General features: G+C 43.1%; 1 protein-coding gene across 1 annotated transcript in view; it reads left to right on the top strand.

The window, feature by feature from the left end:
- The window catches only part of Lamb1 (laminin subunit beta 1), a 65,952-nt gene extending 42,349 nt beyond the window's left edge, over positions 1-23,603 (top strand). Inside the window, exons 22-33 of the mRNA XM_028768848.1 lie at positions 673-887; positions 1,468-1,564; positions 11,375-11,744; positions 13,760-13,944; positions 14,754-14,995; positions 17,487-17,690; positions 18,200-18,344; positions 20,184-20,391; positions 20,581-20,722; positions 21,702-21,878; positions 23,029-23,188; positions 23,311-23,603. Coding sequence (XP_028624681.1) covers positions 673-887; positions 1,468-1,564; positions 11,375-11,744; positions 13,760-13,944; positions 14,754-14,995; positions 17,487-17,690; positions 18,200-18,344; positions 20,184-20,391; positions 20,581-20,722; positions 21,702-21,878; positions 23,029-23,188; positions 23,311-23,447 — 2,282 coding nt within the window. The 3' untranslated portion in view covers positions 23,448-23,603. The remainder of the gene's footprint in view (positions 1-672; positions 888-1,467; positions 1,565-11,374; positions 11,745-13,759; positions 13,945-14,753; positions 14,996-17,486; positions 17,691-18,199; positions 18,345-20,183; positions 20,392-20,580; positions 20,723-21,701; positions 21,879-23,028; positions 23,189-23,310) is intronic.
- The last annotated feature ends 954 nt before the right edge of the window (positions 23,604-24,557 follow it).

Genomic DNA, 24,557 nt, shown 5'->3' on the forward strand with positions numbered 1-24,557 from the left:
ATAAACGTGTGGAATGTTGAAGACTCGCAGGACTGGATTCCTTAATGTCTTTTTAGCTGATAGGGTTTCCAGCTCCTGCTTCTGACTTAGGCTGTGGCTGCTTTCTGCTAGGAGCTTAATATCACTGGGTGTCTCAGTTCCCACTGGTGTGTGTTTTTTTTTTTTTTTTAGATTTATTTATTTATTTATTATATATGAATACACTGTAGCTGTCTTCAGACACACCAGAAGAGGGCGTCAGATCTCATTACAGATGGTTGTGAGCCACCATGTGGTTGCTGGGATTTGAACTCAGGACCTCTGGAAGTGCAGTCACTGCTCTTAACCACTGAGCCATCTCTCCAGCCCCCACTGGTGTGTTTTTATAATTTCCAGTTAAATTTTTAAATTTTGAAATGACTCCCTTTTGAGTCTGTGTGTCATGAAAACACACAAGTGAGCACAGTCGGCCATAGCTTGTGTGAACATGTCACCTGCCTGGGAACAGATTCGTAAAAGTGCATGAGAACTTCTAAAGGATTGTAGTATTTTTTTACTTTTATTTTTTTCTTGTATGTCAACATTGAGATTTGGAGAAGGAAAGGCCTAGCTGTTTAGGTGGAGCTAACCTCTGCATGTTGAGTATCTGGGAATGTAACCAGACGTAAATTTGATCATGCCATTCTGTTTCAGAGTGTGTCTGCAATTACCTGGGCACGGTGAAGGAGCATTGTAATGGCTCTGACTGCCACTGTGACAAAACCACTGGTCAGTGCTTGTGTCTTCCGAACGTCATCGGGCAGAACTGTGACCGGTGTGCACCCAACACCTGGCAGCTGGCTAGCGGGACTGGCTGTGAGCCATGCAATTGCAACGCTGCACATTCCTTTGGGCCATCCTGCAATGAGGTGAGGGGCTTTGACCGGGGCGATGCCTCTGAGAGGCCTAGGGACAGCTAGCCAGCCCATCAGATGACTCTGCTCCATTTGGAGGAAGGCCAGAGTGTAGACTGGCTATTAGTCCCTGCTTGTCCTTCTTGGCTTAGGCAATGCTATTGTGCACAAAGTCCTTAATTTAACCTATTCATAGCATTTCAGTATGCTGTCCAGCTGTGGGTGCAGACTCAAATGTCATTTCTTTCCCTTTTGAAATGGTTCTCATAGTTGCTCAGCTTGAAAGAAACTACATAGCCATTCTCAGGATTGTTGAGCCAGGCTAAAAGTGATACTCCCCAAAGTTAGATGAGCCAGGGGTAGCATAAGGCTGATGTCAATCTATGAAACTCAAAGTGAGGATGCAGAGGTCCTATTGTGCTAGGGACTATTCCAAGCCTCTTATAAGAGAACAACTAGGAGGTGCTGGTGTGACGCCCTCTCCCATCTGTACCGCAGGTGTCCAGGTTCCACTTCTGTCCTGTAATTGGGTTAGGGTAAGTTACAACTGGCTTTTCCACAGAGACCACCTGACAGGTCTGTATTTGGACTTCAGTTCACAGGGCAGTGCCAGTGCATGCCGGGCTTTGGAGGCCGAACCTGCGGTGAGTGCCAGGAGCTCTTCTGGGGAGACCCCGATGTGGAATGCCGAGGTAAGGCATCGTGCTGATGCTTTGGTGGGATGGGCGAGAACGGGAGCCTTAGGTCCACAAGGGCTTTGGGTAAACTCTATAAAGTGTAGTCAAAATGGCATCACAAGTTTGTGCTTTTTGGAGGTGGTGTCAGAACTTCTAATCTAGCCTTGTGGGTAAATGTGTCTACTAAACAGAGGATGTGCTCAATTCTTCAGCCCCACACCAAGGAGGGACATTTGTCTTGGCACACAAAAGGGCAGGGACATGTGCACATTCTGTAGTACACAGTCACTTTTTTTTAAAGTGATTTTCAGCAAAGCGGATCTGTTTGAGTCATGCCAGCCAATTGATTTGTTTCTTTCTCTGGACGATGTACTGAGGGCGGCTTCTGTGATCGTACACACATAGATACGGTTCCTCTAGTGAGATCAGCCAATTATACAACTCAAGCAGACTCTGGCAACACGGTGCTGATACAGTGTTCACACCAGAGAGACTGAGAGGGGCTGGGGATACAGAGCCTTGAGTTGACTGGGGTATGGTTGGAGTTCCAAGTCTTTTCGATGTGATGCAAACCCAGATTTTCATGGAGGCTGAGAGGGACTTTCTCATATTTCTGCTGGGTGTGGTGGCCCAGCCTGCAAATGCTAACGCTTAGGAGGCTGAAGCAGGACAAGCAGAAGTTCTAGGCCAGGCTGGTCAACATAGCAAGAACTTATCTCAGAAAGCAAAAACAAACCAAAAGCCCAACTTACTAAATCCCGTGAGTCAAAAGGACTGCTTAATTTTTATACTGTTACCGTTACTTTAACCAGGCAACTGATTTTATAAGCTGCTTAAACTATCTCCCATCCATTTCCTCCTTTTCTTCCCTATTTTAAGCATATCTTTGGGTAAATATTTCCTATGATTTCTTACATGTTCCTTCGTATGTTTTTCTTGTAGGTCCTTGTTTAACTCAGAATATAAGAATAACTTTTCCCTCTCTCGGATACAATTACAAGTGATAAGAGGTCTCTAATTTGTCGCTAGCTCATTCAGTATCTGACAGAAGCTGGAGCCTTAGCAGCAGGAGAGGGAAACGGTGTCAGGGACCTGAACAGATTGCTTCTGCTTTGATTTTTCAGTGAGGCTTCCAGAGGGTTTGTATGGACATCTGAGGTCATGGTCTGCTTCACACAGGGATGATGTTTATTACACCCATCAATAAGCACATTTCCAGTGATGGTTCTCTAGTCCAGATACGGTTTCCTAGTAAGGTTTGACTTTCCACTTCCATTAGAAGGGCCTGAAAGTCACGGGACCAGCCACTCTAACATGTCACCGGACATACCTGTCCTGCCTGCTGTTCCCTCTGTTTTTCCTTTTCCTCTTTAAGATAGCCAGACCCATAAACTACAAAGATCACTATGCTGGGGCGGTCCCAGTGGCTCCAGTGCAAATGGACTGATCCATGACACAGAGTAGGTTTATGGGGCCAGCTGCCTGACTTCAGTTCACTCAGAGCCTCCACATGAGGAGACTCAGAGAGTCCTGGCTCTTCCACCCCGCCCCACACACACCTCTCTCTCTCAGTAGTATTCATCTTTCTCGTTCTCTAGTTCTGCATTGATAATACGCACCTTACACATACATAGTTTTTAGTACTATACACATAAAGCTTGCTAAACGTTTACTCTCAGATCTTTCCACATTTTCACCTGTAGATTCCCATCCCTTCGACCCAACACTAAAAAGTTTTTAGAGATTCGTAGATAGGACCTGACTGTAGAGATTCTATTTCTCCTCTCTTCTTCCCGAACCATACCATCGTTCCAGCCTCTGTTTCAGACGGAAGCCAGGAAGTTCCATTTCCTAAAGTATTAAAGCGTAGGGTAAAAGTCCTCGACCTGCTTGTTCACATGGGCAGTTTGGTTATAAAATGAACATTATTTCTTGAACATTAAGGTCCACGTTGTCTCTCCTCAGTCTCTGAGACTAGACAGAGAAGGAGGGGTTTTACACATTTGTAGAAGGGAGAACTGACCTTATCACCATGATGGCTTTGCTGCCGGTACTTGGTGTCCGGGAGCTGAAAATCTAAAGAGTGTAGGCTCCCATTCAGCCAGGCCTTTAAACAGGAATCTGTTGGGCCCCAAATGCTGTTGAGACTCTGTCAAAAATATGCAGACTTTACAAAGCCCCCAAAGAAAAGACTAGAACTTGCAGGGTTGGGAAAGGGGATTCATTGCTAGCCCTGGGGCTATCTGTGGCAATGAGACTGAGGACAAGGACAGCTACAGAGTAAGACATAGATCGAGGTTCTGTTTGTACTGGAATGTTTGACCATGGGAGGACCCCAGAGGGCATCGAGGACAAGAAGTGCCATGGGGTGTTAAAGACCACACTCTTCTGGAACTGTGTAATGAATCACCAGATATATTTTCAGTTGAAATGGTTTGTTGGAGGGCACAAATAGAGACTTTCTGCTGCCAAGAAACAGTATGCTTATAGAAGGACTTAGGTCATAACCAAGTAGTCCCCTTGTGGGAAAGAAATGTGGTTATGTGAAAGACAAATGCTTGGAGCCTCAAGCATACAAATGGTTGAATGTTGCTATTGTCCAGGCAGCGTGGGGCTCTTGGCCTACTGGGCCAAGTCTGAACAAGCCCACCACTGTGCTGGGATGGAAAGTCTCATATACCCAGTGCTGAGCGAGCTGGTTCAGTCTACAGCCTGAAGCTTTGTTCCGTGCCCTGCAGGGGTTGGGGTTACAGGAGGAATCTTTCTATCCATTCATAGATGGCAGGGAGAAGACTGCAGTGCCTATGTAGGGCCACAGGCTTCCCGAAAGGCCAATGGTTTTCTACTCAGCAGAACTATAACATCAAGGCATAGGTGAGGGCTCAGGGTGGTGGGCCGGGTGACTCTGTACCTCAGCACTTGCCTTCCCATATGGGAGGACCCACTTCTCAATACCACAAGAAGGGTAGGGGGAGAAATGCCATGTGTTCCTCGCCTACATATTCAACTTCAGAATGCCTATGTTCTTTTCTTAGGGTTGAAATTTCTTCTACAATCGCTCCCCTTCCTGCTCCTTCTGCTCTTTTGAGATAGAAATTCATGTAGTCCAGGCTGGCCTTGAACTTCTTATCCTCATGTTTTGGCTTCCCAAGTACTAGAGTTACAGGAGTACACTGTCAAGTGGAGCTTACCTGACTTTTATTGTTATTTCCGTCGTGACGCAGGAAAATCAGACTGCATTTGAGCTTTAAGAGAACCGTAAGTTCAGGTAACAAGAAAGTCCTGTATAATCCTGATAGCAGAATATCAATAGAGTTTTCACGTTGACAAAATAAGTCAGTTCAAGCGGAATTAAAAGTATAAAAGCAGGGTCACTGGTCTCAGAAAATGAGGCCAGGGAGATTGCCATGCAAACTGGGAGACAGACAGAGACAGCACATGCAGAGAAGAGGAAAGCAGAGAGGGAGATGTGGGTTAGCTGGTGGGGGCCTCTTATCCACAGCACACATCTGGTATACCTAGATGACATAAGCAGTTGCTAGGTCCCTGAGAGCGGGCCAGTGGAGTTGGTTGTATACTAACAGGGTTAGGTGTCCCAGGTTTGGAGCCTAACAAGCATGTGACCCACAGAGCTTTGCATTCATTTTTTGATGGGTTGTCTATGGCTCCTTTGTGCTTCGGTGCCCATCTTGATAGTCACGACAGGCAGGACATCCAGCAAAGCCTAACATGCAGATGCTTCAGACTCCACTAGCTTGTGGACAAGAGGCAGGATGGGAGCCTAATCCATTATCCTTCAGCTTTCATTAGAGAACTGAAGTTTTATAGAAATGTCAGAAGAATGTAAGCTGCATCTAAGAGGATGAAAAAGTATTAAGATTTCCTTGCTATCAAAACAGTGTTTCCTATTTGGGGGCTGCTATGGCACACATGAGTGAAAGAAAACCAGAAATAAAGGGGAAAACGCATGACTATTCCTAGGTATGGGGGAGGGGAAAGTTCATTTTAGATAAAAGGGAGAGCATAGCCAGAGGCAGGGACATCTGGGAGAATCCATGGTGGTCGTGACCTTGAGCCTTGCATCGAAGGGAAGGAAGAGAGAGGGACCAGGTGTGGCAGCCATGAGGCCAAAGGTACAAAAGGGCGGAGAACAAAGATGGCTGGATTATATTGAAGAGCCTGTGGGGAAAAGCAGTCCAGCCCCTGGGCTGGAGAAAGTAAGGTCTGCCAGTCATATCCTGTAACAGGTAGGAACTGAGGGCTGCTGGAGGAACCTGGAGGCTAGATCCACGTTGACATGTTAAACGGGCACCTCAGCCATTTGTCCCCGATCTGAAACTTAATAATGAGATCAGTAGACAACTTACAGGAGTCTGTTCAGGCCTTCTGTCATGTGACTTCTGGATATTAAACTTGTGGTCTTCCCTGCATTCCCTTCCTTTTAGTGAAATAGAAATGTTGATGCAGACTCTCAGCAAGCAAGCCTTTGGCCTTGTCGCATGGGCTGGGCCATGGTAGGAAGTTGGAACAGCAGATAACCCATGACCTGGTTTTCACGTTGCATTATTTCTGTGTTGAGAATCAGATTTCAGTTTTCAAACACGAAGGTAAACAGTCTTACTGGTGTACAGTGGAAAGTGAGTAGGCTAGATCTGATGGTATATACTTGTAATCCTAGCTCTTAGGGGGTAAAGACTTGAGGCTAAGAATTCAAGGTATTCTTCACTACATAGTGAGTTTAAAACTAGCCTGGGCCCCATTAGACCTGCCTGACCTCAAAAGGCACTGCAGCCTAAACTGGAAGCATTTAATGGGTTATTTGGGGAAAGGGAGCACAAATTTTTAGAGACTCTTTTTAGTACTGATCACCTTTTAGGTATATTATATACATATCCTTAATTTTATTGATACAAAAAATAGAGCCTCCTCGTCACTGCTGACAGACCTCAGGCTCAGTGGGTAAGTAGCTTGCCCAGAGCCATGTCTCTAATGAGGGCAGACCCAGAGGCCAGGCCCAGGGCCCTTGCTCTTGCCTCGTGCCTGGCGTTCCTGTTGGCAGCTGGCATTGAAAGAGAGGAAATGACTGTCCTAGCGAGAGGGCATGAACATCAGTCAGGTCATAATATGCCATGGGAAGGGCCCTAGGAAACAGTTTTAGCCTGAGTCATGAGGAGGTTCAGTTTCCCCAGATAGCGAGAAATCTTAATGCCAAGTTGGTGAGGGTGGACTCTGTTCCATGGGCAGAGGAGGTCCAGAGGAAAGGGAAGACTGAGGAAGCAGGAACCTCACGTATCTAAGCAACGGTTATGTTGGTGAATTCCCATTGTGAGTGCAGTTGGCTAGTGTTTTCCTCTGGGTTTCAAAGGTATCAAAGTTGGTGCAATATTGTTTGTAGATTTACGAACAATTTAAAAATCAGGATTGAAAAAAGCCCTTTTTAATAGAAATTATTATATTATTATTATATTATTATATTCTTATTTATAAATAATAAGAGAGTTGGGTTTTTGTTGTTGTTGATGATGATATTAACTAGTTTTTAATAACGGCTAGTTGGGTTACATGCACGCACACATGCACTCATGCATGCACGCACGCTCTCACAATTCTCAAATGTAAGATAGATTACATCCTTAGGGCAGGTTTTATTCCCAGAACATTGAAACTTTAGCCATGGAGCAGCTACCGCGTCATACAGTAACATCTACCACACGCCACTTTTGGCACACTCCCAGCAGGTTAGTCTTTCCCCGCTTGATGTCAGAGAATGCTGTAGAAGTAGTGGCCAGCTTATAAATACACTCATCAGAGAACATGAAAGAGCATGTCGTCTAAAATCTTTCACAAAATCTGTGGAAAGCAAAAGTTGCTAGATGCCATTCCTTCTCTTCTTGGTACAAAATGATACTGGTTTTGAGGGCTGCGTGAGCATCTCTTCATACTTCTTCAGTAAGGACGGGTATGTAGTGGGTCTGCTTCCAGGGAAGGTGTGCATCTGGCTTTCCTCTGTGGCCCAGTTTTTTGTCAAAGGAGATGTAGTTGTTATCTGGTTATGGACAAGGTCTGAAATAGCTACAAGCCGCAGATGTCTGTGCAGTTTAAATTCTTCCACAGTCAAGACTGTAGGCCACTCTAGTCCTTCTAAATGTGTTTTAAACTGTTTTATCTCCTAGTACCACACAAGAGCAAGCAATAGATAGAGTTATTTTAAGAGTCAGACATTAAAAAGCAGTCACCTGAGCAATAGCAGATCCTACCTAGAAGTGCAAAGCTCATTCTCTGTCTGCCACTTAGGGGCCATATCTGCTTGTTCCTCAGATAGGCTTTTGTGGTTTTTTGGTTTTGTTTTTGCTCTTTAAGAGCAGCCAGGTCAGATGTATCATAGGTTAGACCCCCTGTGATTAACTGACATGGTACAGTCTATCTCTCATTCATCATCACCTTCCATGAATCCATCTTCAGATTTCTTTACCTCACTCGTCCTGTCTTGGTAAAAGGATTCCCTCTCTCTGATGTCCAGTTTGTCAGAGAGTTTTATGCACTCTTTGAGGTAGACACAGGTGTGTGCATGCATATGGAAAGGGGCAACCTTTATTGCCCTTTCTCAGGAGCCGTCCACCTTGTTTTTTGACACAGGATTTTTCATTGGCCTGGAGCTCACGATCAGTCTCTGGGAGCTGCCGTCTCTGCCGCCCAAGGGCTGAGTTAGAACCTCTGCCCTCACTCTGGACTTTTTCACTGTGGGTACTAAGGACCAAAAGTTGGGTCCTCGTGGTTATGCAGCAAGCACTTTACCTAATACACTTCCTCTCTGGTGCCCTGCAGCTCTTCTTAAGCCTCTAACAGAGGCTCTGCATGCTGTGTATGGATTTGGTGTGGTTTCCTTTTAAAGGCCCTTGAAGGTATCCAGACAGGGGTACAATTCGGATGCTCTGCAATTTATCTTACAGGTGATCAATTAGCATATGGTCCCCCAACATCTTACATGGGGTAGTCTCATGAAAATGGAAAGAGGCAGCACGTATTCTTTCCACATAGAGGAATGGAGGTGTCCCACGCGCATCTCTAGCTGTGTTGGGACATGCCAGTCAGTTTCTCTCTAAGGGCAGGTAGTTGAACTACTGCCCATTTACTAGATCAGTCAGCTGCTCAGAAACAAAAATTTTTAGTGAAACCAGAGCCTGAACTGTCAACTGTTTGAATACAGACGTCATTTGGCGGATGTGTGGTAGTGTCTCTGGCAGTTCCTCTCTTTGTTAGTTTTGGACATCTGAGAAATACCCATAACACTCTTATGCTGGTAGCCCCTTGGCCTGGGCTGTGACTCAGTTGTCATCAGCAAAGGACTTTCCCAGATGCTATGCAGCCTTGATGAGAAGAAGCTGGACTTCTTGTAGACCAGGCGATGATAGTAGTCCTAGTCAGTTGGTCTCTTCCTCTCTACTGTAGACTGTAATTTAAATATTTTCTTCTTTACCTGCTCAGAATTAAAGCCTCTAATATTTTTTTTTTTAGTAGAAACTTCCTGTTGTAGCAGCTACACTGTCACCAGCCCATCCAAAACCCACAAATCATATGGCCCCTTTAAACACGAGGTCATTTTGGTTCTTGTGTTTTACAATCCTGGGTTGTTTTGGGCTTGGGAGACAACTGCATATTTCCAAAGGAAATAAACTTGTTCTTAAACCTTCACAGCACAAACTCTTTAGCCAGTGTTATCTGAGCTCTTTCTGTTCACTTGAAAACCTGACAGACTTGGCCAGGCCTTTCCCTGATTTCTCTGGGTCGTCACTACACATTCCACTACAGTATTCCACCATGAAAATGATTTAAAGTGAAGCCTTTGCAGTCCTCTGTAACTTTAATATGCTGCTTGCTGCCCCCACCCCCCACTGTGTAGCCCCTAGCTGGCCTGGAACTCAGGTATCTGTCTGCTGGGATTAAAGGTCTGTACCACCACCACCAGTGAAATCTCTTCTTAATCTTCAAAGGGAAGATAAGCTCACAAGGCGACCCTAGGCATGAGATGCTTTTTTGAGGAACATAGAGAACAAGTGGTGTACAGATCATTCCCAGCTTAAGTGACTTCTGCTTTGATAAATCATTGCCTTCCAAAACCAGGAACAACTAAGGAGTTCTTGCTTGGAATGTTGTGACTGGGGATTGGTGGTTTAAATTTGAAATCCTAAAGTTTAGTTCTAAAACATGAGTACGCCGAGGAAAGCGGATTTTACAGTCCTGAAATTTACTAGAATGTGCTAAACTTTAAATTTTTGAATAAACTATTACTGGAAAATATACAAAAATAAAACCAAGACAAATAAACTCCCTCCCTCCGTCTCTTCCTCCCTCCCTCCCTCCCTCCCTCCCTCCCTTCCTCCTTTTATCCAGTGGAAATGTGATCAGGTACCTTGGAGCAAGAGAGCACCAACAGTTAGTGACAAGGGAAATAACTGTAAACTAGTTAGTAAAGAGTTCTTGCCTGCACCAGATGCGCTCATGAGTGCTTCAGATCCCTAGGTGTGGGAGCCCTGACTCCTTTCCAGGATTTGGTTTTTTCCCCTTTGTCCTAGCTTTTTTTTCCCTGCCCTAGGACACTAGGGACTTGGGGGAAGACAAGATTTAAAGCCTCTGCTCCATAATTCTAAGGAGCCCTGTGGTGCTGGGTTCCTTAGCCTCCTTGTTAAAGGTGATAGTCAGAGAAGTGAGCTCCACTGGCAAGTGTCAGTCAAACCATCCAGGCTGCAAACACCTTTATGGGCTAAGTTGGAGATAAATGGGCTGTCAGGACTGCCAGCCCACCTGATTCTGGTTGATGCTCCAGGAGAAGGCATTTAGGTGGCAAAAGTTGGGTTTTGTGCTTTGTCGCAGAGGCACTGCCGTACAGATTCTTTGTTGTTCAAACTCTACAAACTCTGTGAAATGGCAAATGTTGATGAAAAGATGATGTGGTTCTGACCTGTGTTTCAGAATACTAAGCAAGGGTGAGAGGCATATGCCCTATAAGCAATGCCAGTCAGCGGCTGGCTAGAAACACTAGCTTTCCCCTGTGCCAAGACCTTTTGCTATTTGGCTCTGGGTGAGGTAACAACTACTTTGAGTCCGTCATAGAAAAAGGACCAAGTGGCTTCCAAGACCCCCTGGAGTCACTTGTGACATTTTCATGAGTCTGTGGCGCGTACAGTGAGGGTATTTAATCACAGTGGCAGACACAAGGTGGATTGTCTGTCGTGGAAGCTTTTAAACCAGTGATCTTGATTTCTTCATATTTCCCTGATTTGGTTTTCTGTTGGTACTTTGCTCTGTGAGCAGGTGGGTTTGATTAGGTGCCGGTCTCTTAGGATGTATCTTCTGGCAAAGGGCTCACTCACATCGGGACGCAGGCTGAATCATGTAGACTGCCATGTTCGATGGGAGCTCAGACTTGGAGGCAGAGGTAGGATGGAGGCCAAGATGGGCTCTGGAGATGCAGAATACTAAACCGTTTCCTTGCTGTGAGACTCTGAGCAGGTCATACAATGCCTCTACCTTGGTTTCAGAGAAATGGTGATGTGAGAATTATTCTGCCTAGACACAGGGATGATGTGAAGGTTGAATGGTGTTATATACATGTCAGGCATATCCGATGCTTGCCACGAAGTGGTTAGGCAGGCTTATCTACTGACTTCTTAAATTATCATTACTCTTAAGAAAGGGTCAACGGGTTAAGTCGTGTATGCTAGGGCAAGCCACTTGTAGGCTGTGACAGTGATTGGGGATTTTAAATGCCAGATTTTGTCACTGAAGCTAGTCTTCAGTCAACTAGCATTTCTGTTTCCCTTCCAGCCTGCGACTGTGATCCCAGGGGCATTGAGACACCACAGTGTGACCAGTCCACAGGCCAGTGTGTCTGTGTGGAGGGTGTTGAGGGTCCCCGCTGTGACAAGTGCACCAGAGGGTACTCAGGGGTCTTCCCTGACTGCACACCCTGCCACCAGTGCTTTGCTCTCTGGGATGTGATCATTGGTGAGCTGACCAACAGGACCCACAAATTCCTGGAGAAAGCCAAGGCTTTGAAAATCAGTGGTGTGATTGGTCCCTACCGAGAGACCGTGGACTCTGTGGAGAAGAAAGTCAATGAGATAAAAGACATTCTGGCCCAGAGCCCAGCCGCAGAACCACTGAAAAACATCGGCATTCTCTTTGAGGAGGCAGAGTAAGTAGTTAATGAGCCAAAAATCACTCATTAAGGCTTTTCAGTTTTTGAATAGCAAAGATTTCCTGGAGCAGTATGTCTGAGAGGTTTTCTAATGTATTACACAGGCTCTGGGCCCCTTGTGTATCAACAGTGTTGGCTGTGAGCAGGGTAGAACGTGAGGCTCAAGTGCTCCACTCTGCTCTGTTGTACAGGACTAGACTTGAGGCAGAAGATCCAGAGTCTCAGCCTTGCCATGTGTGAGGCTTTGAACTTGGGTGGCACATTGAATCCTGGCTGTCTCTTACCGATGGCCTACAGTGTAATACAAGGATAACACACTTACAGGAAACTTATGAACTTAATTATCATTTTAAGTATTGCTTCTTACTGGTGAACTCCCATCACCACACATACGACCCTCGTTCCCAAATTATTTGTCTCACGAAAGGCATCATTGATAACATCACGAAATGTCTGTACGGAAACAGCTTCCTCATTGGACTTTCTCTGCATGAATATTCATTTCTTTGATTTAATACTGTTTATTTTTTACCAGTTAAAGCATTGAAAGTACATCAAGTCCTAGGTTTGCTCCCTAGTCCAGTAAAAATATTAAATGTATGTTAAAAATTGTTGATTTGTACATGGATAGGCAAGTGCCTCCTATGGTGTATATGTAATGGAAGTCAGGATAACATGTGAAAGTCTTTTCTGTCTACCACATGAGTTCTGGGGAATCAAACCCAGGTCATCATCAGGCTTAGCAGCAAATAGCTTTTTACCCGCTGAGGTATCTCACCAGTCCTAGATAGATGATGATAATTTTATTATTTGTTTATTTGCTTATTTTTTTGTTTTGAAGACAGGATTTCTTTGTGTAGACCAGGCTGGCCTCAAACTCAGAGATCGGCTTGCCTCTGCTTCCCAAGTGCTGGAATTAAAGGCACGTGCCACCACCACCATGCTAGACATTATTCTTAATTGCAATATTTTTGAGATCTGAAAAGAAATGAAAGCCTTTTTGAATCAGTCAGTTAATAAAAGTGTTACCCTGGGAAAAAATTATCACCAGGAAAGTCACTGCATATACTCACTCAGTTCTACCAAATCTCATAACCCTTTTTAGTGCCTGTTATCTGTATTGGGTCATTCGTGGTATCCTCTCAGCTTAAGGAGCATTAAAGACAAAACAAGAACAACAGCAACAACAACAACAACACACACACACACACACACACACACATTCATATATTCATTTCATCAGGCAAACCAGTAAGCCCCACCCACAGGTTTTCTCTAGCACTTCTTTGTGGCATGTGTGCACATAGGCATCATGTCTTATATACACATATGTATTCCTGAAGTACAGCTTCAGAGAAATGACACGGAAGAGAAAGGAGAGGGGTTTAGATTCCAGCAGAAACACTGTTAAGGCCATGTTTCATTCTTCAGAGACTGACCATTTTTCAGCCTTTTCTAAGTTAAAGGGGTGGTTGTTTTGTGGAAGGAAGAGAGTTGGCGCAACTTTGCTTGGGGCCTAGAATCTGACAAGAAGATGCTTTAGGTGGCTCCCACTGTCTTTATGATGGTCATAGGACTTCCTCTCATCTTATCTTGAAAGAGAACCATGAGGTGAGGTTGAGAGAAAAAGGTTTTGGCAGTTGGCTGGGAGACAGCCCTCTACACTGGAGTCCTAAGTTGGGGGTTACTGGGCTAGCAGCTGCCATTCCATTCAGAGCTTGTAGCCTGCACTCACCTCTGTTCATTTTATATCAGAGGCTTAGACTACCTCTCTTTCATTCCCCACAAACACACGCACAAAGAGTGGAGGGCTCTCTGGTATTTTTCTTCGAATTATTTGAAGAAGAGGTGTTAGCTTCAGTTGTCTCTTGTAGGAATAAAACTGAAACACAGAGGATTATGACTGAACTAGTCTGAAGATGGAGGGTGAGGGATTAGGCTGGTGGAGAACCTACAAGTAAGACTTTGACAGTTTGGGCCAGTTTTAGGTCAGCTTACTTTTCTTTTTACAGAAAATTAACCAAAGATGTCACAGAAAAGATGGCTCAAGTAGAAGTGAAATTGTCTGATACAGCTTCACAGAGTAACAGCACAGCTGGAGAGCTAGACGCTCTGCAGGCGGAAGCAGAGAACCTTGACAAGACCGTGAAAGAACTGGCAGAACAGCTAGAATTTATCAAAAACTCCGATATTCAGGGTGAGAACTTTTTGTGCAGAAATCTCAAACTTGGATAATAAATGACCCTGAGTCTATCCTCTTAATACTTTCTTTAAAAAAAAAAAAAGTGGGGGATAACAGTCTTAAATCTTTACTAATTGAGTCTTTGGCACAAATGGGGCTTAAAGTCCTTGGTTTTCTAGTATGGGACCTGGAAATAAGACATAGTAGAGGCCCTATTGCATTAAAATGTGGTCCATTTCCCAGTTTAACTCCCTGGCCTTTCCTTAGACTTTGTGATCACTAAAAATATTGTTAATTCTGCGAGTCCTTTCACATTTGAGATTACTGCCTACTTAGAAATTAACTTGAAAATATTTTCATTATTAATATCATGGGCTGTATAATATCCTCCCCCTAAAAATCCAAGGTGAAAGACGTTAATGACACAATTCCGCATTATTCATTTTGTTTAGTAAGTCCCTATACCCAGCATGTACTGTGTTCTTTATGTATATAGTGATTGTTTGAATGGACCCAAGCAGATAAAGAGAGACTGTCACCTGGACATCTCCAGGCTGCCTGACACCAGGATTTAGATACTTGCCAAAATTCTGAAACAACATGCTCACAATGGTTTAACTTCTTTCAGACCAGTGTTTGATCATGTACTGATGGGACAGAAGAGATTCACTGTTCACTGAAGGGACACTCTGCTTCCACAGATGTTCTTTTTCTTGAATCTCAAAGCCTTAAATCAGGGCCATAAGATACCAAATATGGGCACTGTTTGGCGAGGAACCAGGGACAGAGAGGTTAACTGTAGGCAATTTCATGTTTTGTCCTAGGTGCCTTGGACAGTATCACCAAGTATTTCCAGATCTCTCTTGAGGCAGAAAAGAGGGTGAATGCCTCCACCACAGACCCCAACAGCACTGTGGAGCAGTCAGCCCTCACCCGAGACAGGGTAGAAGATCTGATGTTGGAGCGAGAGTCTCAGTTCAAGGAGAAGCAGGAGGAACAGGCACGCCTTCTGGATGAACTGGCCGGCAAACTGCAAAGTCTAGACTTGTCAGCTGCTGCAGAGATGGTGAGGCTTGGAGTTTGGTCTCATTTTCTGTGGGTTTTTTTTTTCTTTTAGGAGACAAAACAAACAACCCCTTCTGCCTTGCTCCAGTATTGCTGTTTGCAAACCTGTAGGGCTGACTCCAGTGCTCAGAGTGCTGCACTACACTGTGGGCTGCCTATGATCAAGGCATGGGGAACAGGGTATGTGCTTCCTAGCCTGCCCCTGCCTCCAGTCTGAGGGAGTTCTTACTGAAACTAGATCCTTTCTATAGTGTGGCCTTAAAAAAAAAAAACAAAAAACCTTGCTGGTTCTCCTTTGAACTGCAACATCCAAGTGGAAGAATTCAAAATTGTTCAGGGACAGACTTTCTAAAGTTTTTCATTGGTGTTTGTTAAAATGTCCCTTTGTTCTAGTAATATTACCTGGTAAAGATTAATGTCTGAGCTGGCCTAAAAAGCAGATTAATTTCTTAGAAGCTTTTAAATAGAAACTCTGAAGCCAGATGAAATTGAGGAACAAGTTTAATGAAAATCAGGCAGAAGGCCAAAAGAAAGGCAAGCCAGGTTCTTCCTGTAGTTTCCTTATTCTTTTTCATGGGAGGAAACCTGAGAGAACTGAGGTGTATTTTTATATATACACCAACATTATTTCCTAGTTTTTCTCAGCCTAGATAGAAGAATAAGAATCAGGTGGAAAGGGCTGGAGAGATGGCTCAGCGGTTAAGAGCACTGACTGCTCTTCAAGAGGTCATGAGTTCAAATCCCAGCAACCACATGGTGGCTCACAACCATCTACAATGAGATCTGATGCCCTCATATGGGTGTCTGAAGACAGCTACAGTGTACTTACATATAATAAATAAATAAATAAATCTTAAAAAAAAAAAAGAAAAGAAAAAAAAAAAAAGAATCAGGTGGAAAGCCTGCAAAGACACTCATTTAGATGGCCCTGGGCCCTATGCCCTAGGTACCTTGGATAATAGCACCAAGTATTTCCAGGTCTCTTTCAAAGCATAAGAAGGTAACTGCTTCCACCACAGACCCCAACAGCACCGTAGAGCAGCATCCTTTACTCCCTGTGGCAAGCTGAGCTACTTCTCACTTAAGAACCATGGTGTACTAGAGACAGGAAAACTATTAACCATTCTGTACCTGCCATCCCCCCTTTATGCCCCCACCACATCTGCAGTCTGAAATACAGAAAAAGCATGTCACCTATCCTGTATTGTGATCAGGTTTTTAGACACCTGCAAGGTTTGGAGTTTGGTATTCATTATTTTCTGCTTTCAACAGAATGGAACTTGAGTGGGTGGTAAACAGGCGTGGAGCAGAGGCTTTGGCCTACAGATGAGCACCTTCTCTGTGCAGGCTTTTCTGTAAGACATGGCTTCTTTTTTTTTTTTTTTTTTTTTACTGCTTTTGTCTTAATTATCCTGTGATTATTTCTGTGGGCTCTCAGCTGCTATTTTCTTGTGAAGAGATTTTTCCCTCTTTATGTTCCTCAGTTCTTCCTGTTCTTCACTGAGAAAAGCACAGCCATTGGCTCTCTAGCCCTATTCATGTTTGTTGAAACAAAGTAGGATCTAGTGTGCTGCCAGAGCGCTTTGAGAAAGCACTCCCAAGACTTTGGGTTCGAGCCTTGAGTGGGACTCATTTTCTGCCGTAACACATAGAATACAGTTATTCTAAAGTGATTTATGGGCTATAAACCTGATCATTATTATAGTCATTAACATATTTGGGATTATAGGTGCTTTACAGCTATTCTGGCCAAAGAGTTCACAGGATCTCTACTAAAAACACTATCTTTAAAATGATACTTTTATTTTGGGAGTATTCCAGTAACTGTTTTCCATTGCAGTTAATCCTGCTTGTCTTCAGTAGTTTCCATAAAGCACCAAATATAACTTAGTTGCTGCACAACCCTTTTCTTATCATACAGCATGCCTGTGTTTCCCTGTTTACATCCGTATGCCATAACCATGTGGTATGATCTTTAAGAAGTTTCTGGTAGAGGAAAAAGGACTGAGTGGTCGCTGGATGGGGTGGTTGAGAGAACTTGGAAAAGTTACATTTCCCTTTGTTCATAGTCTTCCTTTCCCCTCTGAAATGTTCTCTTTCCTTACTCAGATCCTACCCTCTGGCCTCCCTGTCTATATTAAATCCTCAGCGCTGTCCTTTGTCAGCTTTTCTCACTACTACATCTCCCCTATGGATGATGCAAGCTGTGTCCCAGTTACATGCCAGACAACAGTCATATTCACCAGAGCACTTGCTGCTGAGTCTAAACTAGTCAGGACTCTCAATGGGCAGAACTTGATAAAGCAGATAATGCTATCCTTCTGCATTTGGTAGACGGTATGGAGATTAAAGTTCAGTGGGAGCAAGCTGGATGGTTCATGCATCTCTGAACACTTTTTAAAGTATCCTGTCCCCTTTGTTCTCTGGGCCACCCAACCATTCTGTTGCTGAGTTACCCTGAACCCCCATTCGTGACCTTTGGCTTATTGCAGACCTGCGGAACACCTCCAGGGGCTGACTGTTCTGAAAGTGAATGTGGCGGCCCCAACTGTAGAACTGATGAAGGAGAGAAGAAGTGTGGGGGGCCTGGCTGTGGTGGCCTGGTCACTGTGGCCCATAGTGCCTGGCAGAAAGCCATGGATTTTGACCGTGATGTCCTGAGTGCCTTGGCTGAGGTAGAACAGCTCTCCAAGATGGTAAGTCAGCAGACGGGCTCTGGTTTTGCTGTTTATTGGCTTGCAGTTAGTTGTAGGGAAGATCTGAAAAGGAGTCAGTTCTACATGCTGACTAAATTCCCTGTCCAGTGTAAAAGCGGATGCCTCCGTGTGGTCAAAGAGGTGATGGTGAGGTTCTTATTCAGACTAAAAATTTGCTTTATCTTCGTGGGAATAGCATGCATGTTAGGAGAAAGCAGCGTAAATCTTAATAATTTGAGAGAACATGTAATTGTTCTACCGCACAAAATTGGGCACTGTTTTAAAGTGACACATTCTTAGATGACCAGGTGTTTTAGAGCCAAAAACCAGCTCTGAAAACATTTCAAATGCTAGCCCTAAGAATATCGAACCGGAATGTGTATATTGAGTACTTAAGTCTATATAAAAGCATACTTTAACAGAGGAATGTGTTTCTAAGTTTGTTGGCATTTGTTTGACCTGCTTTAGAGAGAGCAAGCTGGTTTCATAGATGGCTTATTCATGTTTAGGTCTCTGAAGCAAAAGTGAAAGCAGATGAGGCTAAGCAGAATGCTCAGGATGTCCTGTTGAAAACAAATGCTACCAAGGAAAAAGTAGACAAGAGCAACGAGGACCTGAGGAACCTCATCAAGCAGATCAGAGACTTCTTGACTGGTCAGTGGTGGTTTGGCTTTACTTCTACTTTCAGACATTTGTTCCTGCGAGACTCTGTTTGAGAGGCAAGAACTCCTATCTAAGTTGTAGGTAAAGTACATTTCTGGCAAGAAATAAAGTAAAAGAAAATATCTTTTAGGTAAGAAATATCTTCATTTCAAACTGAACTTGTAGGTGCATGTCTGCAACCCTAGTACTTGAAAGGTAGAAGCAGGAAAATCACTGTCAATGATAAAAAGACTAAAGGAGATCCAGCCTGCCTTAAGAAAAAAAATTATGTGTGTGTACATATGTGTGTACAGAGGTGCCTAGACACCAGAAGGAATGTCAGATCGGCTGGAGTTGCAGGCATTTATAAGCTGCCCAGATAAATGCTGAGCTCCAAATTCGGGTCCTCTGATAGGGCAGTAAGCACTTGATGCTAAGCCCTCTCTGTAGCCCTTCTTTTCTTGTAGTGTCTGTTGTGAATTACCTTCCAAGTTTTCTGCAGACTTGGCCATACCTACTGGGACTCCTAAGAAGCCTTTCCAGAAGTCAAAACATTTAGTCTGAAAACTGAATTTAGAATTTCTATCATGAGGACCTTGAAGGAATTATTTTGGAAGCACTCCTAGGGCTTTATCATATATGTTCAGAACCTAGCAGTTAGCATTTTCTGTGGAGAAATCTCTAGAATCTAGTTCAGATTTTAAGTTTTGATTTTAGTGCATGTCCTGTCAACATGGTATTACTGGTGTAAGACACAGAAAACTCCTAACTGAATTGGAATTAGTCAAGAAGGGTATTTATGATACCACATAACAAATCCAAAAAATAGTGTAACGCCAAGGGTCTAGAACTTGCTTACTTTGCTTGTCTTTTGTCAACGTTAAGCCTATCAGCTTCATTCCTGAGGCAGCCCCATCATAAGTTGTAGTCTGACATGCTGTATGTAGACATGATGGCAGTAGCTGGTGAGGAAAGAAGACCCCTTCTTCCCTACTCTTTTGCTGGACCCTTTTAAGAGGATAAAAGCCTTTAGGCATTTCTGTGCATCTTGGGCCAGGAATTAGTCATGGTCCATACATAGATGCCACTGACTGGAATGTGCCTATAAAGACTGGCAAACTAATGATCTAGTGCTCGCTTATTTTGCCTGATTTCCAGATAGATATTCTGTTAACAGAAAGTAGAAATGACTAATAAAACTTGTTTTCCAATGACAACTGGAAACAAGATGTGGAAGCCATGACTTAACCATATTTTTTCCGTCTGTTTAAGTGCCCTGGGGTCCATATTTATGTTCTTAGTCAAAAAATGACAACACCCAAGAGATCTGACCTCCCGAGTTTTGCTGATGATTCACTGTCTTGGCTCTGATTGCATTCAATCCCTTCTAGAATTCCCTAAATGTGGGGTAATTGATAAGAAATATCAGTCCTTTTTTCCTTTTTGAGATAGGGTTTCTAGTTATCCTCAATCACTTTGTAGACCAGGCTAGCCTTGGTCTAGGACAAAGTGTATATAGCAACCTCATTAAGTGTAAAGGTTTTTGTTCCCTTTTAAACAACAACAGCTCCAGCTTTAAATGTTGGGCTCTGATCTTCTGTAACCTGAAACCACAGCTATACATGCACAACATGGTGTCTGCCCTTTCTCCTCAGCCTGAAATGTCCTTCAAAACCTGCTTGGTTCCCCATCTTCTATGATCTCTCCAGCCTACAGCAAACTCTACTGGCACCTACTTCTCCATGTGAGGTGTCTGTCTCTAAATAGCAACGGTATGCCTCTTGAAGTGGGAGATGCTTGACATGGCTGAGTGAACCAGCTCTGTGGTGTTTTGGTCTTTGCTTTTTGCAGAGGATAGTGCTGACTTAGACAGTATTGAAGCCGTTGCTAATGAAGTACTGAAAATGGAAATGCCTAGCACGCCACAGCAGTTACAGAACCTCACAGAAGACATCAGGGAACGAGTCGAAACCCTTTCTCAAGTAGAGGTTATTTTGCAGCAGAGTGCTGCTGACATTGCCAGAGCTGAGCTGTTGCTTGAAGAAGCTAAGAGAGCAAGGTATCTGAAAGTACACACTGGCAGGCCGGGGTTGAGGGGTGGGGTGATATCTGCTGTAACTAGCATACTGTAAAAGAGACTTCTTTAACTAATAAAGGGATTTTCAGGTGGGTATGTTTTCAAAGAAAATGCTGTTTTTCCAAGTTAAAAATGGTTCATGTTAAAAGCAGTGTTTGTTCTTCTGCTCAGCAAAAGTGCAACAGACGTTAAAGTCACTGCAGACATGGTGAAAGAAGCATTAGAAGAAGCAGAAAAGGCCCAGGTTGCAGCAGAGAAGGCGATTAAACAAGCCGATGAGGACATCCAAGGAACCCAAAACCTGCTAACGTCGGTAAGGTGCTAGAGCTAGGCTGAATGGGGAAAACACACATCGAATCCCTGTAACACTGCAAATTATTCCTTTAAATAAATCAGAACTGTTTCTCTTAGCACAAGTGGTTTTCCCTCCTCTAAAGTGAAAATGTGTCAGAAATTAAGCAGTATTGCACAAACAATTTGATTATTAATTTTAATTATTATTCACAATTTTTTTTTCCAAGTTAATGGGACACTTAAGAGGCTGAGAATCTGGTTTGATTTACAAATTTTGGCCTCTGTCTCTACCAACATTAGCTTTGATAAACATTTTGCTGTTCAGTTAGTTTTGTGGAACATACCTATCCCTGAAGCTCACTTTTAAGGGAAACTAAAAGCCAAATGGTTTACTCTGGGCTAGCTTTTAAAAGACAGTGTTTTCTTTCCAAGGAGACCAACTATAGACACTTGCCAGGTATCTTTTCCTCTGGGGGGATTGGATATTTCTAGTATCTTGAGTCTTCACATCCTCAGGCTAATTCCCCTTCACTACCAGAGTCTAACACCACACTGACAGGACTATCTAAAAAGATGCCTGAAGCTGCCAGTTTACTTTTCCATATAACTTAGAAATCTTCCTCAGAGCTGGCTCGTCTGTGAGTGCTCTTTAGCTAAACACAGCTGAGGGCAGCAGCAAGTATGATGTGGGGTGCAGAGTGACGAAGCTGGGCACTTCATCCCAGCCAGTGCCTCTCACCCTTCCTGATGCTGCGACCCTTTACTATCGTTCCTCCTGTGTGGTGACCCTGAGCCATGTAATTATTTTGTTGTTACTTCATAACTAATTTTGCTACTGTTACGAAAATAATCTGATATGCAGCCCACAAGTTTAGAACCGCTCCTCTAAGCTGTCCTAATTCTGTCAGTGTTTCTGATCTAGTGCAGGCTAGCACAGCAGCCTCATCCCCCCTGAACTTGTACTAATGGAGTCTGGATGATTGACATTACACCTTTAGATTGAATCGGAAACAGCAGCTTCGGAGGAAACCCTGACCAACGCCTCCCAGCGCATCAGCACACTTGAGAGGAATGTGGAAGAACTTAAGCGTAAAGCTGCCCAGAACTCTGGGGAGGCAGAATATATTGAAAAAGTAGTATACACTGTAAAACAGAGTGCAGACGATGTTAAAAAGGTAAGTAAATCTTTGTAACTTCATACCTAAGTGGATAAATAGGTAACTACTTTTTTCCTTACCTTCCTTGACATTAGTAAGATACAAATAGCCCAATAACTTATTTTAAAACAGAAGTCTTTTGGATAAATAAAGAATGGATTATGGTATAAAACTGTAAACCTAGGCCCCTAGATCTCAACTTGGGTATGAGTTTAGAAGAATGGAATTATATCTGGGGTGGTACTCTAAAAGTATATACTCCAGACTGGTAGGTAATTCTGTACTGGCATTTCTTCACAGAGAAAGGTCTTTTTGACATAGCAGTTTGCCACCCATTCTGAGAATGATTTAAAGACAGGATAGGAAAAGCTAAGGAGTCCCTTACAGAGAGGAGCTAGTAGGAAATCAAACTACTACCTTTTTTCTCTCATTGGAAGGTACTGTATTTAGCAAATTTATGCTTTACACACATTTCATTTCTAAATTTACTTCCAAAGACAGCTTTTTAAACTTGGAAGTGAAGGCAGGATTAGTAAATCTGTCATATAGCCTAATTCTGGTTTCTTCCTATTGAAAAAAAAAAGTTTTAAGTTATTATAGCTTTCCAGTATTTGACAAAAGTAGTTTCAGCACACCTGAGTTGGGAAGAGAGGCAAATCCTAAGAAAAATGACTTGCCAGTGTCAGGCCACTCTTTCCTGATCCTGCTCATCTTCAGTCTGAAGGTACAAATCTCCCAGATAGTCTCCTATGGCACCGAAGAAAATGACACTATTGAAAAATTTCAAAGCTCTAGGGGTGAATTTTCATAATCAGTTTGTACCTATTGTTTCAAACCCTGTGTTCTCTATTTGGAAAGGGGGGGTGTTGTTGACAAGGCTGGCCTCAGCTCAGATCTACCTCCTGCTCCTCCAGAGTGCCTGGATTAAAAAGTGTTTGCCACCACAGCCAGCCTCGCCTTCTCTTTATGTGTATGCTACAGTAGCAGACTTGTAATTCCTATTTTCCCTTGCATTGTTGTTAAAATTTGCAACTTACTATGAAGCTTGAGTACTTTGATAATCCTTCACCTAAGATGCTTGTCCAGAAGAAATGTCTTTCATCTGAGGCTCTTGAATGTAATTATTGCTATACCAGTTTCACCCTTCTGTCTTCAATTGGATCTGCAGACTCTAGATGGCGAACTTGATGAAAAGTATAAGAAGGTAGAAAGTTTAATTGCTCAAAAAACTGAAGAGTCAGCGGATGCCAGGAGGAAAGCTGAGCTGCTACAAAATGAAGCAAAAACACTCTTGGCCCAAGCCAACAGCAAACTTCAGCTGTTAGAAGGTGGGTCTGTTCTTCTCACTTACAATTCTTTATAAAGGTGAAGGCTTAGGTTTTTAGTGGTCGTATTTTAAAATCATGTGCTATCAACAGTTCATACTTCTTACTTTTATTTATCTCCACAGACTTAGAAAGGAAATATGAGGACAATCAAAAGTACTTAGAAGATAAAGCGCAAGAACTAGTGCGACTGGAAGGAGAGGTCCGTTCACTACTTAAGGACATAAGCGAGAAGGTTGCTGTTTACAGCACCTGCTTATAACAGAGGAAGGGGCAGTAGAGTGGCTCAGTGACCAAAGCAAACCATGTGCACAAACTGAGACAGTCATCTACAAATAACTCATCATCTATTTAATGTTTTTAACCACCTACTTTTGTATGGAGTTAAAATAAAATACATTGGTTTTGTATAAACATACTATGTTTCTTTTATTAAATGTTACTTTCTCTGTAACATTTACATTTTCTCTGTAAGATGGACTTGTAAAGCACTTGAGACAGACAACACTAATTTCTATTATGTGTATGAACAAGCTAATAATACTCACCCATTTGTTGGGTCAACATCTATCTTCCAAAGCTATATTCCTTTTAAATTCCCCCAGTGGGTATCCTTGGTGGGAGTTAAGCAGGATGGATATAGGGTTGCTTATTGCATTTTACTGGTTGTTCCACCATTTCTAAGAATCAAGAAGAACCTAGCTTCTACATTTTACCATCTAGACTAGGAACAGGGTTACTGATAAGCAGAATCTGGTGATTTAGATTCGTGTAGGGAAACTGTTCATGCCAATGGAACAAGAGCTACTCGAACACACAACTTAGCTTTTATATTATACTTTGGGTAACTTCAAGATCAGATATTCTGAACAAGTACCTAGTCCAGAGAGCATAATGAAGATCATCTCCATATAACTGCTAGGTCATATCAATGACACAGCTAAATGAGTGGGAACAGCCTGGCCTTTTACACATTCTTCTTAGACAGCCCCCACCCCCAATATTCAAAACAGGTGTAAAAGAAGCTGGGCAGGGATAAAGGTTATATAAACAGTTGTAATTAAAACAAGGGCAACTTGTAAAGCTACTGTTTCTCCCTTTTACCTAAGTAAGAAAATACCAAAACAACCACACTTTGCCATGTCTGGTTCATCTATTAAAGAAATGCAAAGCCACTCTACTCCCACATCTTTCCCACAAAGCCCTTACTTTTATATACTAAATCAACTCCGCTCCTTGCATATATTTGTATTCTCATACTGAATGAGAACTCTTTCAGTGGATAACTACTGTTTTTGTGTATCTACATAGCTAGGAGATTATAAAATTATGTTTTACTATTTCTAAATTACAAACTTCCTATAGAGGAGGG

The sequence above is a fragment of the Grammomys surdaster genome, unplaced genomic scaffold (genome assembly GCF_004785775.1).
Source record: "Grammomys surdaster isolate TR1022 unplaced genomic scaffold, NIH_TR_1.0 188, whole genome shotgun sequence".
NCBI classification, from domain to species: domain Eukaryota; kingdom Metazoa; phylum Chordata; class Mammalia; order Rodentia; family Muridae; genus Grammomys; species Grammomys surdaster.